General features: G+C 43.6%; 1 protein-coding gene across 1 annotated transcript in view; it reads right to left on the bottom strand.

The window, feature by feature from the left end:
• Nucleotides 1-206: 206 nt before the first annotated feature.
• Nucleotides 207-20,917, bottom strand: part of LOC108529145 (pancreatic lipase-related protein 2) — a 27,685-nt gene continuing 6,974 nt past the window's right edge. The window contains exons 4-13 of the mRNA XM_017871247.1: nucleotides 19,748-19,873; nucleotides 18,824-18,958; nucleotides 17,943-18,054; nucleotides 15,673-15,792; nucleotides 14,078-14,197; nucleotides 10,484-10,602; nucleotides 8,438-8,567; nucleotides 6,875-6,986; nucleotides 3,074-3,241; nucleotides 207-316 (exon numbers count right to left, since the gene is read on the bottom strand). Of these exons, the coding sequence (XP_017726736.1) occupies nucleotides 253-316; nucleotides 3,074-3,241; nucleotides 6,875-6,986; nucleotides 8,438-8,567; nucleotides 10,484-10,602; nucleotides 14,078-14,197; nucleotides 15,673-15,792; nucleotides 17,943-18,054; nucleotides 18,824-18,958; nucleotides 19,748-19,873 (1,206 nt within the window). The 3' untranslated portion in view covers nucleotides 207-252. The remainder of the gene's footprint in view (nucleotides 317-3,073; nucleotides 3,242-6,874; nucleotides 6,987-8,437; nucleotides 8,568-10,483; nucleotides 10,603-14,077; nucleotides 14,198-15,672; nucleotides 15,793-17,942; nucleotides 18,055-18,823; nucleotides 18,959-19,747; nucleotides 19,874-20,917) is intronic.

The raw sequence follows: 20,917 nt of genomic DNA, 5'->3' as shown, positions 1-20,917 counted from the left end.
AATAGGACAGAGGTCCATTGTCGAAGGAAATAAAATCCATTAGAAAGGCCACCTAAAGTGCCTGGAAAGAGAGAGACGGTGGCAGAGGTAAGTGGGTGAGAAGTTCCAGGTGTCACCTGTGGCAAACTTGACTCCAGTCCCCCAAATCATTTTTGAAATGTGAACCCAGAAAGTAGAGAATGTCAAACTAACAGCTCACCCTCAAACTGAGTGCATTAAAAATTTTATTACCTCAATAGCCACACCATGTTTTCAACAAGGGCCAAGAGATTGCAAAACGTTTTCTTCCACAGTGTCACTGCTGCAAAAGTTATACCTGTGGAGGAAAACATTGTCAGCATGAGGCTCTTTTGCTTGTGGAAATGTGACTTCAGATGAGTAAACAGCATTTGGGCAACCCCCTGCTTTCAGCTCCCCTTGACCGAAAAGTTCTGCTTTGCCAGGCAGAGTCCAAGTAATTCTTACTAACTAAACCTGCTCAAAGAGCACCCCTCTCCCGGATGAGCTCCGAATGGGTGGAAAGTGAATCAGCCATGTCAAACTGAAGCTTTGCAAACTGCAAAACTGAGGGGTCTCTGATGGGACTGCCTCTTTGGGTCTAGCAATGAGTTCCAGGGACCAACAGTGCCCCAGCCAGCTTAGAGGGACTTTCTCTGTCAAATTAAGGTCAGAGAGGACCCCTCATACACTGCTCTGGGAATGTAAAATGTGGCAGCCACTTTGGAAACAGTTTGGCAGTTCCTCTAAAGTTTAAACAGAGTTATCACACGGCCAAGCAGTTCCACTCCTAGGTATATACCCAAGAGGATGAAAACAAAATCTTGTACATAATTTCAAAGCAGCATTATTCATAATAGCCCCCAAGTAGAGACAACCCAAATGACCAACTGATAAATGAATACATAAAATGTGGCATAGTCATATAATAGAATAGTATTTGGCAATAAAAAAGAATGAAGTACTGATACATGCTACATGAATGAACCTTGAAAACGTCATGCTAAATGAAGGAAGCCAGTCATGAAGGACTATACACTGTATGACTCTATTTACATGAAACGTCCAGAATAAGAAAACCTACAGAGACACAGAGTAAATTAGTGGATGCCTAGGGCTGAGGAAAAGGGATGTGCGGGTTGAGAGATGATGGCTAACAGGTATGGGGTTTCTTTTTAGGGTGATGAAAATATTCTAACATTGTGGTGATAGTTGCACAACTCTGTGAATATTCTAAAAGCCATTAAATTGCACACTTTAAATGGGTGAATTGTGTTTTATGGGAATTATGTTTCAATAAAATTTCTTAAAAATAAAAAAAGATCCTAGAGGGTTATTAGTTCTGAGAAACTAACCAAGTCAGGTTGGAGCAAGCACCAAGCATGAGAAGCTGGCCACTTCCAGCCTCTTCCTTCTCTTGCAGGTGTCTTTGATGCAAGGGGAACAGTGTGGCCAAGCTAGCCTTCCCTCCAGGTTTAGCTTCAGAATGTAGCTTCTTGATGAGAGAGACCTCATGTGGGTTGGGGACTCTGGTGTTTGGATTATACAGCATGTGTTCTATATTGTACTTAAAACAGGAACTCCACCCCCACTTAAATACTGAGAAATCCAGACATTTTCACATTGCATTGCACTGCCAGACCATATGGACTTCTCAGTTTCACATCCAGCTGGCTGAATTGATGGGCACAGTAGAAAGAACCCTGGATGGGCTGTCAGAAGACCTAAGTCCCAGTCCTTGTTGTGCCTCACAACTGAGTATAGTAGCCCCCCATTATCTGCAGTTTTGCTTTCCATGGTTTCAGTTACCCATGGTCAACTGAGATCCCATAATAGGAAATGGGAAATTTTAGAAACAAACAATTTGTAAGTCTTAAATTACACATCATTCTGAGTAGCATGATAAAATCTTGCTCTGTTCGGCTCTGTCCCACCCAGGACATGAATTGTCCCTTTGTCCAGCATATTTCCTATTCATATAGTATGTATGAATAGGAAAAAAACCCATAGTATATGTAGGATTTGGTACTATCTGAGGTTTCAGGCATCCAACTGGGGTCTTGGAGCATATCACCCATACCCACAGGTAAGGGGGTCTACTGTACATAAAGTGATGGCCCGTTGACTGTGACATCTGATCCTTCCAATAACACACTGAGCAATTGGGATTATTGCCACTTTTACAGCCAGCAAAGTTAAGTCATGCAGCTGAGCAAAGTCTTGGTGTGTGTTTTGAAAACATTCTAAAGTCCAGTATTTTTCCCTTTAGATTCCCTACATGACCTTAGACAAGTTACTTGACTTTCCAAATCTTACTTCCTCATCTTAAAATGAGAGCAGTTGAGAGTCGACATTTATGTTTCCTTTATTCTCTAATATCCCATTGTTTTTTAATTATCCTCTTTTGAGGTGTCATTCTTTCCATATTTTAAAAACAGTTATGTTCTCTCCCAATGCCTACTAAGTAGGATTCTATTCTCTCAGAATGGAAGAACTTGTCATTATGAGCCAGATTCCTAACACAGTATGTATCCCTCTAATGCTATAGTCTCCAAACAAACCTGTTTACATTAGTAACTGTACATCAACTGGAATTAACTCAGAGATTTCCCCTATGTGCTTCCCAAGCGCTTTCCTTATTGTTTGAGATAAAACAGTCATTCATATTTGCCTGTTTCTTGAATCTGTGCCTATCTGTGCCTACATGCCTTGCCCCTGCCAAGTTGAATTTTGCCTAAGGAAAACAATTTTGGTTTTTCAAAGTAAATCAGATGGATGGATGTAGAGTTGAGATGAACACCTGGGAAGATGAATGGATGGATGGGAAGATCAAAGAATGGCTGGAGGGCCAGAAGAATGACGAGATAGGTGTCTGGGTGGATGGGTAGAGGAATAAGTGAATGGGTAAGTGGGTAAGTGATTAAAAGGATAGAGAAATGGATAGATGGGTAGATGAATGGATGAGTAGATGGGTACATAGATGAGTAGGTGGGCAATTGGATGAATGAATGCATAGACAGATAGATCAATATGTAAATATAAATAACCAAACTTAGATGCAATAAAAAATACATACTCAGTCCCATCTTCACCACTTTGCACTGTGATATGGGAAGCCCCCAGTTTGGGCTCGAATAGATTTATCACATGGCTGTTCCAGAGGAACTTAACTTTCTGTATTTTGCCAACATTGAGATCCACATCAATAGCACACATGTGACTTGCATCTGGTTTGAGGGATCCTCTGAAAATATGGACATAAAATGTTATATCAGCTGGATATATGAATACATAAGATGATCGCAATCTATCACTTCTCTAAACAATAGTTGCTGTTGTTGGTTTTCTGCAAACACCTCGAATGACTTCATACACATCCAGGGGCTGCCATAACATAAAAGTATTTGTGCAGAACACACCTTTAAAAAATAGTCGACTCCAGATTTCCACTGTTTTAGTTTTTATCTACAGCTAAGTCAAATATTTGGGGTGGCATATTAATGGTCTAAAGTTTGCTACAGGACCATTTGGGGCAATGTCTTATGTTTAAAGATGCATGTGGTTCAGCAGATGCCATTTGTTAGCATCTCATGTGTATTACAGGAATTTGTCAAGGACATTTAATTCAACACAAACATTTTTATGTAAAAGTTAGTGCAAAAACAGAACCTAACTTTATTGCACAGGTTATGCATTTATCTAACACATATTTACCAAGCACCTCATATGCCCAGCAAAGGCCAGATGCTGAGGCTACACAACATGAATGAGATGGCCACAGGCTTCATGTGTATACCTATGTGTGTGAGGATGGGGTGTGTGTTGGTTATATGCCATACAGACGTGCCTTGCCTGAAGAGATTTTGATATTTGCAAAACCCAAGTCAGAAAGGAAACTATAGGCAATATCCCTGATGAACACAGACACAAAAATCCCCAACAAAATGCTAGCAAACCAAATCCAACAGCATGTTAAAAAGGTAATTCATCACAATCAAGTGGGTTTTATTCCAGAAATGCAAGGATGGTTCTACATATGCAAATCAACAAACGTGATTCAACATATAAACAGAATCAAAAACGAAAAATATATAATAATCTCAATAGATGCAGAAAAAGCTTTTAATAAAATTTAATGTCCCTTCATGATAAAAAGCCCTCAACTAACTAGACATCAAAGAAACATACCTCAAAATAATAAAAGCCATATATGACGATCCCACAGCTAACACTATATCGAATGGAGAAAAGTTGAAAGCATTCACCCTAAGAACTGGGACTAGACAAGGATGTCCACTCTCATTACTCCTATTCAACACAGTACTGTAAGTCCTAGCCAGAGCAATCAGGCAAGAGAAAGAAATAAAAGGCAACCAACTGGAAAAGAGGAAGTCTACTTATCTCTGTTTACTGATGACATGATTTTATACCTAGAAAATCCTAACAATTCCCCCAAAAGTCTGCTAGGCCTGATAAATCACTTTAGTAAAGTTTCAGAATACAAATTAATGCACAAAATCAGTTACATTTCTCTACACCAAAAATGCTCAATCTGAGAACCAAATCAAGAACTCAATCTCATATACAATGGCCACAAACACAAAATATACCTAGGAATACATTTAGCCAAGGAGGTGAATAACCTCTACAGGGGGCACTATAAAACACTGATGAAAGAAATTGTAGATGACACGAACAAATGGAAAAACATCCCATGCTCATGGATAGGAAGAATCAATATCATTAAAGTGATCTACAGATTCAACACAATTCCTATCAGATTAACAATGCCATTTTTTACAGAATTAGAACAATTCTAAAATTCATATTTTAGAATATGAACAAGAAAGAGCCCCCAAAACCAAAGCAATCTAAGCAAAAACAACAAAGCCAGTGGTATAACATTACCTGACTTCAAACTATACTACAAGGCTACAGTAACCAAAACAGTATGGTACTGGTACAAAAATAGACACATATATCATATATCATTGGAACAGAATAGAGAATCCAGAAATAAAGCCACATATCTACAGCTAACTGATCTTTGACAAAGTTAACAAGAATAAACAATGAGGAAAGGGTTATTGAATAAACCTAATCAATAAATGGTGCTAGGATAACTGGCTACCCATAGGCAGAAGAATAAAACTGGACCCCTATTCTTCACCATATACAAAAATTAACTCAAGATGGGTGAAAGACTTAAATGTGAGACCTGAAACTATAAAAATTCTAGAAGAAAACATAGGATAAAACTCCTGTACATTGGCCTAGGTAAGGCGGGTGGATCACCTGAGGAAAGGAGTTTGAGACCAGCTTGGCCAACATGGTGAAACCCCATCTCTACTAAAAATGCAAAAAAATTAGCCAGGTGTGGTGGCGGGCTCCTGTAACCCCAGTTACATGGGAGGTTGAGGCAGGAGAATCGTTTGTACCCAGGAGGTGGAGGTTGTAGTGAGCCGAGATCCGAGATCTTGCCATTGCACTCCAGCCTGGGCAACAAGAGTGAAACTCCATTTCAAAAAAAAAAGAAAAAGGAAAACAGAAAAAAGTAAAGAAGTTATGACTAAGACCTCAAAGCAAATGCAGCAAAAACAAGAATAGACAAATGTGACTGAATTAAACTAAAGAGTTTCTGCACATTAAAAGAAGCAATCAATGGAGTATACAGACAAACTACAGAATGGGAGAAAATATTACAAACTACTCATCTGACAAAAGATTAATATCCAGAATCTATAAGGAACTCAAATCAACAAGAAAAAAACGAATAACCCCATTAAAAAGTGGGCAAAGAACTTCTCAAAAGCCATACAAGCCTCAAGCAAACACATAAAAAACTCTCAACATCACTAATCATCAGAGAAATGCAAATTAAAACCACAGCGAGATACTATCTCATACCAGTCAGAATGACTATTATTAAAAAGTCAAAAAAATAACAGATGTTGGCAAGGATATGGAGAAAAGGGAATGCTTACACATTGTTGGTAGGGATGTCAATTAGTTCAACCCCTATGGAAAACAGTATGAAGATTTCTCAAATAACTTGATAGAAAAATATAACTTCATTTTGACCCAGCAATTGCACTACTGGGTATCTACCCAAAGGAAAAGAAATAGTTTATCAGAAAAATCCTGCACTTGTATGTTAATCACAGCAATATTCACAATAGCAAAGTCATGGAATCAACCTAAGTGTCCATCAGTTGTTGATTGGATCAATAAAATTTGGCATATAGACAACATAAAATACTATGTAGATATAAAAAGAATGAAATCATGTCCTTTGTAGCTACATGGATGAAGCTGAAGGCCATTATCTTCAGCAAAATAACTCAGAAACAGAAAATCAAATACTGCATGTTCTCACTTATAAACAATGGGTACACATGGACATAAAGCTGGAAAGAATAGACACTGGGAACTCCAAAAGGAGAGAGGTTGGGATGGGGATAAGGGTTAAAAATTTGTCCATTGGGTGCAATGTTCACCGTTTGGGTAATAGGTTCACTAGAAGTCCAGACCTCACCATTATACAACATACCCATGTAATGAATCTGCACATGTACCCCCTGAATCTAAAATAAAATAACAAAAAAGAAAAAAACAATCTAGTCGGATGACTGACATTCCAAAAGGAGTTAGCACATGACTCATTTTAAATAGTGAGTTCCCTCTCTCTGGGCCTCACTCTTCTCATATGTAAAATGGGATGATTAAACTAGACACTGAAACTTTCTTCCAGCTCACATCCTAGGATTCAATGGTTCTGTATAATAGATGCCTAGATCCATAAAGCACTTTATACTCAGTCGATTTGGAATAATCTATTATGGAAAGTATGATCATTTCGCATTACTAGTGAACTTACTTGAAAATCTCATATTGTTTTGAGTTTCCATTACTTCCATACAAAGCAATCCTGATGTACCCATTCACTTCCTCTTTTCCAGAAAGTGTGACTAATACCTTATATCTCCAACCTGTCCAGAGAAATACAACCCATTTAATGAACTCATCTTATTGAAAAAATAATCTATGAAAACATTATTGTTCCAAGCTGTGAATCCTCCAGGGGTAAGAGGTAAGAGGACTGTGACTTAATTGAATTCCTGGGGCCCAGGAATTAAGGGGGTAAGGTTCTAGGTGGGAGCGAGGGACTCAGGGGTCAGTAAATATTATGGTTCAGCACAGTCCCTTAGGAACACAGCAAGGTATGTGCTCTTGATGAATGAAGGGCAGCTGATACTGCACATGTGTATTTTGACTGATACATAGTACAATGGACTGAATTCATGTGGGTAAGAGCCCACAAGAATGGGATCAGTAACCTCATAAAAGTGACCCCAGAGAGCTCTCTTGTCCTTTTTCCACCATGTGGGAGTATACAACAAGAAGACAGCAATGTGCAGCAGAACCTGATCGTGCTGGCACCATGGTCTTGGATTTCCATCCTCCAGAACTGTGAGAAATACGTTTCTACTATTTATAAGCCACCCAGTCTATGGTACTACGTTACAGCAGTCTGAAAAATGAAGACACTGGGTGTATTGCATGTTGTTTTGTCACTTGCCTTCTTACTTAATACACCTTAGAGGTTTTCTCTCTTCAGTATGCAGAAGTATAACCTTCTTTTTAATGGCTACATGTAGTATTTAATCTATAGTATTTAGTCATTTACCAACTGGCGGACATTTAGATTTTCCCCTCAACCTTTTGCTCTGAAAAACAAAGAGCGAGCATGCTTGAACACATCATCTTATGCACACATGCAAGTATTTCTCTATGGTACATTCTGAGAAGTGAAGTTACTGGGTTAAAGGAATGTGCATACAAAATTTTATAGATACAGCCAAACTGTTATCTTTTATGATAAATATTTTGAGGATTACAGGAAATACTGTTATGTGAAAAGTGTTTTGTAAGGTACTGATATAAATTTTAAATTTGAAACTCCCTTAGAAAATAACTGCTCTTCTTTCCAGCCATTATATGATATTATTCATAGTAAATGAATCTTGATAATTTTTCTGTCTTGTACTTTTAAAATAAGAAACAGGGCAAAATGACATCACCACAAAGTGTGTGTGTGTATATAGGAGGACCAATATAATAGTCATGACTGCAGTGACTTCTTGACTTACAGTGACTTTCACGTTGCCCTCTTCTGTTAATTGATGCATCCTTCCTACACCAGGGGTGGGTGAACATGTGACCCAGCCTGGGCCAATCATTATACTTTTCTCTGCTGGTCAGGAGTATTGGTTAGAGGGGTGAGACCCAACACAAATTCCATTTCACTGTCCTTTCATTACAACTTAAGCTTGTTGTAGTTAAGTTTCTATCCATCATTACCAAGGATACTGACTAATAAGGCTGGCACACTTTTTAAAATTATCTGCAAGAATTTGAAGTGAGTAAAATGGAAACTTACTAGTAAAGTTACCACTCTCTCCTGTGTTCAGGAAAAAGGTTTGTTCCACAGCACTGGTTTTCCCCTCAAATTTGTCAGCATAGTGCCCCATTTTGGGGCATCCTCCAGCTGGACAAGGGAAACAGTTATTCTAGTGGAAAAAAAACATAATGTGTCTGTTAGTGATAGACCTTTGACTCACTCACTTAATCAGTCAATTCATCTTCCTTCCTATGTCTATCTACCTATCTACCCATCACCCACCCAACCACCCACCTTTCATTTACCTACGCAACCATCCATCTACCCATCCATCCCCCATTCATCCTCTCATCTACCCATCCATCCATTCTCATACCTATCCACTAATCCATCCATTTCTGTATCTATTTACCCATGCACCCATGCATCCATGTGTCCATCCATTCTCCCTTCTATCCACTGACTCATGCATTACTGCATCTACCTACCCATGCATCCATGCATCCATGAGTCATCCATTATCCTACTTATCCACTGATCCATGCATTCCTGCATCTGTCTACCCATGCACCCATGCATCCATGCTTCCATCCTTGGAATTGTGCATAGAACTGTGCTAGGCCCTGCAGAGTATCCAAATAAGTGCCTTGAAAACTTGGAGTATAGTTGAGAAAACAAGTCACATCCAGGAAGCAGTAAAATTAAAACATGAATGGGGAATGCAATACAATATATTTAGGGAGAAGTAAATGGGAGAGATAACAAGTTATTCCAAAAGAAGTGAGGAAGGGAAGATCCAGGACCATTTTCACTTTAATGTGAATTATTTCTCCAGACTTGTTCATTCTTATTTGTTGTTTCTCAAATGATAGTTCTGTAATTAGGCCCAGAGGAGGCAATTTGCTGTCTTCGAATAAGGGATTTGATTGCTTTATGCCACAGTGTCATCGTCATCTGCTCTTTGGCCTCATGCCACATCCAAAATGCATGGTGTGTAGAGCTCCTTTGTGATTTGGAAGAAATAAGACAAGTACTAGAGGCCACGTTGCTATCCATGACCCAGCAAGAACTAGCACAGTGAAGGCTTCTCACTGAACACTCACAGACCTTGGAGATCAAATATGATGTCCTTTTGACCTCAGTTCAACCCAAGAATGTCAAGGTTAAAATTAGTTTTGAAGGACAAAATGTGAGTTTAAACATCTTAACCAAGTAATTAAAGTTCAAGTCATCAAATAGTGAATGAATTTATGTCATCAATAACGAATGAAAATTAAATGAATGTCTTTAGTTTTAATACACTGACAAGGACCTGCTACTACCCATTGAAGCACCCCCTAAAAAAATCAAACAATTTCAGAGAGTGGGATATTCTGCCAAATACCTGGTCTGAAATCCTCATAAGTGGCAAGTCTTCAAAGACCAAGAAAAAATGGGAAGCTGTTCTTGATTAAAAGAGACTAAAGAGACAACAAAATAATTGCAATGCAAGAAAAAAAAAAAGAGAAGAAGGGAAGGAAAGAAAGAAGGCAGGCAAACAGACACAGCTCTAGAGGGCATTATTTGGATAACTGGAGAAGCTTGAATATGTACTATATATTAGAAAATATTAGGGTATCAAAGATACATTTCTTGAATGTTATTCTATAGGAGAAGGATCTTGTTTTTAAGAGATGGAGGCTAAAGTTTTTCTAAGTAACGTGTCATAGTGTCTTTAATTTACTTTCACATAATTTAGAAAAAAGTATACATACACACATATAAAATGTTAGCAATTAGTGCATCTAAGTGATAGGTGTATAGTATTCATCATTAGTCTTCTTTCACCTTCTTTGTAAATTGGAAATTTTTCTAAATGAACAACTGGGGACCCTAGTAAGGGCCCACCACAGTCAGGTCTGTGCCTTCCCCCTCCAGCCCAACCTGCTGCCTGGGGGAGGATAGCTTTGTGAGGCGCAAAATTTCCATTACCTCCTTTCATTAGTTGCAGAGTTACATCTCTTTGTTCCGTTCTAAGCCACAGGAACACAAAAACACCCCAAACAGAGCCACCAACATCTTCCTCAGCCTCCTGGGGTAACCTACCTCCTGAAACTCACTGTAGGAGGCACAGGGATAGCCCAGGAAGCCATCGGGGTTGAGGATGCTGCTTGAGTAATACTCGAAGCTTCGTAGGTGATTGCAAGCTGCAAAGTTACTAATTCCTGAAAAACAAAGACCCTGGGAGCTCAAAGGAGGCCTTTCACTTTTAAGTGTGAACAATCCATTCTGAGTAAGGAGGAATCACCTGCACATTTCACCGATGGGTGTCGGCTCCTGAATACCTTGGGACATCTGCTGAGGAGGGACCTACTCAGGGCTAGGTGACTGTGGAGGAGTGACATGTCCTGATAAGCACCTTTGTCCATTCTTCCAGGGGCCAGGCACGTAACACAAATGAATGAGGAGGGCTGGGGGCCAGGAGTAGGGTGGGGTGGTAGGGGAGAGAGAGACACAGAAAGTGACAGAGAGGGAGAGAGAGGCAGACAGAGGCAATTGGTAGGGGGGAGAGAGAGAGAGAGTCAGAGAGAGACAGAGAGTTGGTGGGGGAGAGAGAGTAAGAGAGAATCAGAGAGACAGTTGGTAGGGGGAGAGAGAGAGACAGAGAGTTGGTGGGGAGAGAGAGAGTAAGAGAGAATCAGAGAGACGGTTGGTAGGGGAGAGAGAGAGACAGAGAGTTGGTGGCGGAGAGAGAGAGTAAGAGAGAATCAGAGAGACAGTTGGTAGGGGGAGAGAGAGAGACAGAGAGTTGGTGGGGGAGAGAGAGAGTAAGAGAGAATCAGAGAGACAGTTGGTAGGGGGAGAGAGAGAGACAGAGAGTTGGTGGGGGAGAGAGAGAGTGAGAGAGAATCAGAGAGACAGTTGGTAGGGGGAGAGAGAGAGAGACAGAGAGTTGGTGGGGGAGAGAGAGAGTGAGAGAGAATCAGAGAGACAGTTGGTAGGGGGAGAGAGAGAGACAGAGAGTTGGTAAGGGAAGACAGAGAGACAGAGACAGAGAATCAGAGAGAGACAGAGAGAGTTGAGGGGGAGAGAAAGAGAGAGAGTCCGAGAGAGACAGAGAGTTGGTGTAGGGGAGAGAGAGACAGAGAGTCAGGGAGGGACAGAGAGTTGGTGGAGGGGGAGAGAGAGAGACAGAGACAGAGAGAAATGGAGAGAGAAAAAAAGACACAAAAAGAGATAGGATGAGAAAGACAGACAGAGAGGATAGATAGAGAGACAGAGGAGAGGCAGAAAGAGAGAGGAGAAATGCAGAGACAGAGGAGAGAGACATAGAGAGGGTATATATATATGCACACACACACACTATAGTATATATACACACATACACTATAATATATATATTATGTGTATGTATATAATATATATGTATATATAGAGAGAGAGACTAAGAGAAGATAGCAATAGCTGTAAAACGGCCCCTCTAACCCTGCATAGTCTAGCCAGGTGTTACATGTTCAAAGCCCCAAATTGCCTGGTCCTCCGATTTTTCATAAGAAGCCAGTACCTCCACTTGTAGCTGAAAACCTTCGCATGCATGAGTGGAGGCAGCACATCCCCATCTTAAAAACAGTTACCATGCCGGCCCATCCAATGCTGCTGCAGACCACATCCTATCTCTGTGAGGACCCCAGACATACTACTGGGCAGGACTTCCCCATCAACCAGGCTTTTTGATTCTTCCTCTTTGCTATGCAAGGCACAAGGTAAAAGCGGTGACGGCAAGGTGACCATGACCTCCGGCCACTCTCTCACTGCATTTTATTTATTATCCTTTCCTTTCGAAGAAGTATGGAAATGTGTTTTTTTCATTTCTCTGGCTCCTTGGTAGAAAACTTCCCATGGAAATGCACAGTGACCCTGGCACACTTGTGGACCACTCCTGGGGGGTCTGCAGGGCTTTATCGCCACCCACTGAGAAAGGAACACTTCCCTTTGTGACCAAGGTGGCTTCGTTGTCCACGGCTCCCGGCCCTCGGCCCAGTGACTTCCAGCTGAAGCCAGATTCCCTGTGCCCACGTCAGCGCTCATCACCTGACAACAGCACCTGTTTCAAACTTAATTGTTTCTTTCATGCAAAATTGCTGCCCTGGGACCCCATAATGGAGGAGAAATGGATTTAATTATTCCTCAGTGCCCAGTGCCTGGGTGACTCGGAGCTTGACACAATAGAAACACTCCAGTGCTCATGGGCTGGTTCACTCGAAATTGCCTCTCTAATTAAACCTGGGCTCATTCCTATTATGTGTGCCCTGCTCATCGTTTGTGGGAGGTGGCAGCTATTATTGTGACTCTGGTGCACTTTCAGGGAGCCTGGAATGGTCACATCTCCCCAGGAGTTACCTGAGGGGACAAAAGCTCCGTTTATGTGCTGGTGGATGCTGGCGGTTGCTTTGTTGACTCTACTCTTTGACATTAAGCACGTGGAATATTAAAATGCCACACAAAGCTACTCAACTCAATGTAAAAGTACACTTCATGCCTGCTTTGGACGAGGCCCTGAGCAGGGTACTGGAGTGTCTGAAATGTGCAAAACACAGTCCTCGGCCTTGGGGAGCTCCTAGCTCAGAAAAATAAAGAGTAAAACGATTACAGGCCCAAAACCTCCCTTTTCAGAGAGGAGAGTGAAGCCTGGTGTCAGGGGAGGAGAAACAGGAATCGAAAAAGGCCAGAGCAAGGGGCAGCACATCAGATGGGGCAATGAGGTCACCTAATGGCGGGGCATGGGCCTGCTCTCTCAGATGAACAGAAATGTACACAGTGGCCAGCAGCCACCACGGGTCTCTCAGACCTCCAGGCCCCCCTCCTACACGTGCACCCCAAACCCACAGAGCACATCGCTCCTTTGTCTTCTTCTCAGCGAAGTCCCCTTCCATTTCTAGCACCTAACAACAGCAACCAGCAAGCAAGACAAGCAAGTCAAGGCCTTCAAATCTTGGCCTATGCCCTGCAGTTCTTCAAGGAGCAAGCGCTGCAGGTAGGATGGGTGGTCAAAGCCAGAGCCAACATGCCAGCCAAGCCGCTATCCCAGGATCCTGACAACAGGCAGATACACAGGCTGGGGCATGAGATCAGGGCTTTATAGTTAGAAATTGGGCTTAGATATAGAGTGGTCTTGGATAAGCTATGCAATTTTTTTTTTTTTTTTTTTTGAGACAGTCTCACTCTGTCACCCAGGCTGGTGCAATGGTGCTATCTTGGCTCACCGCAACCTCCACCTCCTGGGTTCAAGTGACTCTCATGTCTTAGCCTCCCGAGTAGCTAGGAATACAGGCGCATGCCATCACGTTCAACTAATTTTTATATTTTTAGTAGAGATGGGGTTTCGCTATGTTGGTCAGGTTGTCCTCGAACTCCTGACCTCAAGTGATCTGCCTGCCTTAGCCTCCCAAAGTGCTGGGATTATAGGCATGAGCCACCATGCCCAATTGAGTTATATACTTTTTCTGATCCTTAGTTTTTAGATCTGCAAACTGGGGCTAATCAGAGTAACCATCTCACAGCATTATTGTGAAAATGCCTGGCACATTTTCACAACACTCCATAAACGGTGGCAAATGGCAGCATTATGAAGGCCAGCCCATACATTCGACTTTCTCCCCAAACAGAGCAATTACTGTCTTACTTCTTTAATTTACATACCTTCCCATATTCCATCGATATCAATAATGGTTGAAAGCATATTTTTCTGACACCCGGGCATTTCCTCTCCTCCATTTGGAAAGAAATCCAGATGGCCCACCTTTTGGCTCATTCCAAAACCTAAAACATTTGAAGCAGAGATAAGCGGCGAGGTGAGTGGTCCCAAAGTTAGGTTGTGGACAGGGCAAGACCCTTTTTGGCAAATTCTCCCTTCATCACAGTTACCACTGCCTCTAGCTCTGCAGAAAGTTCTCAGAGATGGGTGCTTGGCAAGATGAGGAGGAAGGAGAGGGCAGAGGAAGTGCGATGAGGGGGAGGCTGGGCTCTGGGTAAGTGAGACACAGATGTGTATCTGTGTGTCTCAGAAAGTCCTGGATAAGGCCGGGAGCGGTGGCTCAAGCCTGTAATCCCAGCACTTTGGGAGGCCGAGACGGGCGGATCACGAGGTCCGGAGATTGAGACCATCCTGGCTAACACGGTGAAACCCCGTCTCTACTAAAAAAAAATACAAAAAACTAGCCGGGCGAGGTGGCGGGCACCTGTAGTCCCAGCTACTCAGGAGGCTGAGGCAGGAGAATGGCGTAAACCCGGGAGGCGGAGCTTGCAGTGAGCTGAGATCCGGCCACTGCGCTCCAGCCTGGGCGACAGAGCGAGACTCCGTCTCAAAAAAAAAAAAAAAGAAAGTCCTGGATCATATTGATATGCCCTAGTACCATTAGGCACCAGTAGACATATCAAGACTGGTGCAATTTGTATTACTTTACTCATTTTAAAATTTTGATGTCTACATTATATTATTATGTGGAGACTACATAATGTTATATTGTGAGTCATAGCATATGGCTAGGATCTTTGGCTTTCAAAGCGCATGAACCCATGATCAAATCCTGGTTTTACTTACAGATTTTGTGATCTGGGACAATTAGCCTAATAACCTAATTGAGCCTCAGTTCCTCAGCCATGTAATGGTGATAATAAACCCCACTTTTTAGAGTGTTACAGAATTAATGAGCTAATGTATGCAAAATGTTCAGTGTAGCACATAGTAAACACTAAGTAAGTGATAACATCATCATCATCATCAAAAACATACCCTTTATTGGCAAGTTTCATGAGTGGCTATGTAAGAAAATATTGAAAAAAGAACACTGATTTTAGAAGAATTAAATAAAGGGATAAAGTCTCCAACAAAACAAAGTGTAAACAAAGCTTCGACTGAAGTAGTAAGAAAAATATTCAAAAATTAACTTCGTATTTTGCAAGTACAGGTCAAGTTTTAAGAATAAATACTTCCGCCACATTAGTTACTGGTAGATTGGGGAAGGATGCAGAGTTTGAAGATTGATTGACAACCTTTCATAGATTACAGAAGGGTTTTTGTTTAACCCAGGACTGCAGGCTGATTCCACTGGCATTGTACTAGCTATTTATTTGGGACTGGTACCCATTTTGACTGGTTGGTGCCCAAGCCATTCCTGTAGCTATTTCAAATGACCTCCCCTGCTGTCTGTGTATGTGTGTGTGAGAGGGGATATCTGGACCCAATGTCATTAGCTGTAGCACAGGTCAGCAGGAGATGGGACTGAGGAACTCACCTAGGGAAGGAACTATGGGAGCAGAATCTGTGTGAATCACATCCACAAACATGGCGTCGGATGGGTCCAACCGAACCTCCTCAGGCGCACCCTGGAAGCAAGGCTCTGCTGGATCCAGCCCTGAAAGAGAAGGTAGGCAGGCTGAACTCTAAGAACTGGGATTTAAACCCAGTACTGGTAGACTGAGCTCCTACCTCAGCAGCTATGGTTCTGGGGGTTGGGTCTGCAGCTCTTGGTCTGCCTGGGAGAGAGAGTCTGGGACAGAAAGGCTGGGAATGGGGTCATTGCCTGTGGATGAACATTCAGAAATCCCCAGTGCCTGGCTCCATGAAGGATCTGGGTAGCCTCCGTACACCCCTCCTTTCCCTTTTTCTTTTTGTCCTCACATGTTACCATCTGGCTACCGCTCTCAGAGACTGCAAGACCCCAGGCCTTACCCAGTTGCACGCATCTACTCGTTTGTGTGACTCATGCCATTCTCCAGCCTGCTGTGCCCTTTCCCACATTCCTCCTTTATCTAAATCTTTCTCCTCCAAACCCAGCTCACACACCACCTCCTCATGGTTAAATGGAAAATCTAACCCCTCTCCTTTCTCAGCCCATTCCATCCACATTGTATTATTTTGCAAGCTGCTTTGATTTTTATTTGCCTACTTAGTTGTCTGCCTCCTGGACTAGACAGTGGATTTCCTGTGGCAGGGGCTGTGCCCAGGTCATCTTCAGAGAGAAACAGCATGGGAGGAGGAGGCCTCTATTCTTGGCCTAGTTCTGCTGCAGGTCAAATGTCTGTCCTCTCTGAGCTTCTGTGTCCTTATCGGAAAAGTAGGAATAATGATAACCACCTACCTTAGAGGATCATTGTGAAACCCTCATGAAAAGATGTAAGAGAAGGGACTTTGCAAACTGCAAAATTCTACATAAACACAAACCAATACCCCCTCATCCTTCACCCAGTGCCTTGGGCAAAGGGACGTTCATTAAATGTTGATGTGAACTGTTTAGAGAAGTTACACACTGATTTGGCTGCACAAAATAAATAGTTATTTGTGTCTTTGCCTTGTATGCATTCAGTTTAGTGCTTCATTCATCCATTCAGTATTTACTGAACACCTTCTATATGGCGGGTCTCAGTGTGTATTTGCATTTTCTGTCTTTGCCTGGCACAGTAAAGACATTCAAACAATTATGTGGAACTGATGAATTTTTAAAACCATCTCACATTTTTTCTTTTACTTTGCCATACTCTGAAAATAATAGTCCTTAAGTCATGGATTTAATGTGCTAGTTAAATCTTTCTCTTTTCTTTGAGATCTCACTCTGTAGCCCAGGCTGGAGTGCAGTGGCACAGTCTCAGCTCACTGCAAGCTCCGCCTCCCGGGTTCATGCCATTCTCCTGCCTCAGCCTCTCGAGTAGCTGGGACTACAGTGCCCCCCACCACGCTTGGCTAATTTTTTGTATTTTTAGTAGAGACGGGGTTTCACCTTGTTAGCCAGGATGGTCTCGATCTCCTGACCTCATAATCCACCCGCCTTGGCTTCCCTAAGTGCTGGGATTACAGGCGTGAACCACCGCACCCAGCCTCGCTTCTTTTCTTTTCTCTTTCTCTCTTTCTTTCTTTCTTTCCCTCTCTCTTTCTTTCTCCTTCCTTCCTTCCTTCCCTCCCTTCCTTCCTTCCTTCCTTCCTTCCTTCCTTCCTTCCTTCCTTCCTTCCCTCCTTTCTTTCTTTCCTCCTTTCTTTCTTTCCTTTCCTCCTTCCCTTCTTTTCTTTCCTCCTTTCTTTCTCTTTTCTTTCTTTTTCTGAGATACGGTCTCCCTCTATTACCCAGGGTGGAGTGCAGTGGGGCTATCACAGCTCCCTGCAGCCTGGAACACGTAGGCTCAAGCAGTCCTCCCACCTGGGCCTCTCGAGTAGCTGGGACTACAGGCGATAGCCATCACGCCTGGCTAACTTTAAAAATTTTTTGTAGAGACAAGGTTTCACCATGTTGCCAAATTGGTCTCGAATTCCTGGCCTCAAGCGATTCTCCCGCCTCAGCCTACGAAAGTGCTGGGATTACAGGTGTGAAAAAAAAGAATGCATTTTTATTTTTAATTATCTATTTTCTAATACACATTATGGAAAATTATTTTTAAATTTAAGACCCGTCATCACAAAAAATCGGTACCCCGGAGGACCAGCAGGGGCGCCCTTGGGAACACCAGCAGGGGTGCCCTTCGCCGTGCACACCCGGGGGCCTGGGACTCCGGCCCGGAACCCCGCGATCCCTACCTGTGATTCTGCCCACGCGGCCCCCCAGCCTCCTGCCCGCCTCCGCGGCCGTGTGCGCGCCCAGGCTGTGGCCGATGAGATGCACGTCCTCAGGGCCGTACCCCAGCTGCGTCTGCAGAGGGATAGCGCGTCAGGAACCACAGCACCGTGTGGGGACCGGGCGCCGGGCCCTGCGAGGGATGGGGGCAGGACCCGGGCTCGAAACTCGACCCCCACGGCTTGAGCACGCCGCCTGGGGCAGGGCGACCCCGCTCGCCATCTGCAGCCTGAGAGTCCCGCGGGCCGGCTCGTGCGCAGGGCAACAGTGCTGACCAGCGGCCACCACGCCAACTGCAGGCCACCTGGGCGGGCGAGGCACACGGCCTGCCGCCCCGGACCACCCCACTCCCAGTTCTCTTCCCTCGTCCCTGCTTGGGGTATGGCCTGTCTGGGAGAGCGCGGGTAGAGTGGGCCCTATCTCTGCCCCGCCTCGCCCTGCCCCGCCCCATAGATCCTGCCGAAAGGTCCAGGGCCTTCCCTCGTGGGTTGGCCGAGGATGAAAACTCATCTTCTGCACTGGGAGCTGCTGGGCAGCCCAGACTGCTCTCTGACCCCTGCAGAACAGCCTGCAAGGAAGCTCTATTTCAAAAGCGGAAACCGAGGCTTAGTTTGCCTCAGGCCCCATAGCTAGACAGTGATGGGGCAAGGTGTCTTCAGGACAGCAGGCAAAGAGGAAGGTTCTTCATCTTGGGAATGGTCCTTCTTGATTACAACCTGGGCTACTGGCTGCTGGCCCCTACCCATGCCCACGGGTCCCCAGGCTGCCTCTCCGCGCCACGTGGTGCCTCCCTTCCCCTCTCTCTGACCCCTACCCACAGGACAGGGCCCAGGCAGGGTTTTACCGACAGTGTTTGTATTAAGAAAGCTGTCTCCGCCCCGACGACCCGAATGTTTTGCACAGCTTGGGTGTACATTGCCCGGGACCCGTGCCTCCAGTCCACACAGATGCAGTTCACCTTCTCCACTTCAAACATTTTCTGGGGAAGACAAACAAGGGAGAGAAATCAATTTATAAACAGCCCCCAGTTGCATACCCCACAGATAGGCATTCACATCTGTCAAACACCTAGCCCATGCCAGAGTTTTGATATTCCTATACCTGCCATGACGGCACCCTCACTGCAGTGCTATGGACTGGACATGCTAATACCCACTTAACAGATATGGAAACTGAACCCCAGAATGGGTAAGTGACATGTCTAAGGTCTCACACATCGTTAGGAACACAACCAGGTTAAAAAGACCACTTACTAAGTCAGATGTGAACAGACTACTACTCAATTACATGTCAAATTCATCTCCTGGTTGCACCAGCCACATTTCAAGTGCTGAATAACACACATAGCCAGTGGCTTCTGATTTGGACAGTGCATATATAGAACACCATCATCACTGCAGAACATTCTATTGGATAGCGGTGCTTTAGAGGGTAAAATTTAAGTGTTTTTTAACATCACAAAGGGGTTTTGCATACGTCATCAAGGATAAATGCCCAGTAGTTTGCTGCAGTCTCTACCTCGAGACTTTTTGACTGAACTCTGGGTGTCTTCAGCCTCATAGGAGATTGCTGGCTAGAAATTGGTAGGTAGGGAGACTTTGGCAATGGATGCCCTTGGGAACTGGGCTTTGCTCGATGGTGTTAAAAAGGACCCATCTCTCTCTGAAGTATTTCCTTTCCTGGTCTAAGGGAAACTGGGGGTGCAGTGTTTGAATCTGTGTGTTGGGTGCTGGTCTCACCAGGGAGTGGCCAAGTGGTGGGGCCCCACCTTGCACATGTCCGACGGCCAGCTGTCCTCCCCCTTGTCTAAGAAGCCATGGATGATGAAGCGTGTCTTGCGGTCCAGTTGGAAGTTTGAAGCTTCAATGGCGTCTGGTTCTGTGCCAGTGATTAGCTAGTTTAATTTAAAAAGATTAATTTGAATGTTGGCCTTTCCAAGCCACAAGCCTATTACAGCCAGTTTCAGAACTGATATCATAGCTTCAACGCCCACGAAGTTGGGTTGGACTAGAAGGAGCTCCTGACCTGGGGTTGTGGATAGAATTCAAAAAGTCCAAGTTCACGGACTCTCTGTTTTAATTAATCCTTAATCCATATCTAGTATTTCAGTTAATCACAAAACTAGACAATAAACCACAGTGGTATTAGCAACACCTGTGACTCTGTCCCCGGTAGCAGTCACAGGTATTTTCAGGTCATAATATAATTGTTGCAGATATCTAAAAATATCATTTGTACTCATAAATATTTTAAATTATAGTAGTTATTAGGCCAACCGCTAGATATTGTTATTTAGTGAGATATAAAAAGCACATGTATGAATATATCACATATTTATATGTTTAAATGTTTTGGTAATTATTATTATTATTTTTTTTTTTTTTTTGAGACGGAGTCTCAGTCTGTTGCCCAGGCTGGAGTGTAGTGGCCGGATCTCAGCTCACTGCAAGCTCCGCCTCCCAGGTTTACGCCATTCTCCTGCCTCAGCCCCCGGAGTAGCTGGGACTACAGGCGCCCGCCACCTCGCCTGGCTAGTTTTTTGTATTTCTTTTTAGTAGAGACGGGGTTTCATCGTGTTAGTCAGGGTGGTCTCGATCTCCTGACCTCGTGATCCGCCTGTCTCGGCCTCCCAAAGTGCTGGGATTACAGGCTTGAGCCACCGCATCCGGCCAATTATTTTTCAATATAATTCATTTCTTTTGTAATCCAATATGTTTTGTTTTTGCATTTAAAAACATTGACCTGGCCAGGCATGGTCGCTCACGCCTGTAATCCCAGCACTTTCGGAGGCTGAGGCGGGCAGATCACAAGATCAGGAGATCGAGATCATCCTGGTTAACACAGTGAAACCCCGCCTCTACTGAAAATGCAAAAGTAAAATTAGCCAGGCATGGTGGCAGGCGCCTGTAGTCCCAGCTACTCAGGAGGCTGAGGCGGG

Source organism: Rhinopithecus bieti, unplaced genomic scaffold (genome assembly GCF_001698545.2).
Source record: "Rhinopithecus bieti isolate Rb0 unplaced genomic scaffold, ASM169854v2 scaffold_5982, whole genome shotgun sequence".
In the NCBI taxonomy this organism is placed as follows: Eukaryota; Metazoa; Chordata; class Mammalia; order Primates; family Cercopithecidae; genus Rhinopithecus; species Rhinopithecus bieti.
The sequence above is the reverse complement of the archived record's forward strand: the minus strand, read 5'-3'. Positions and strand labels throughout refer to the sequence as shown.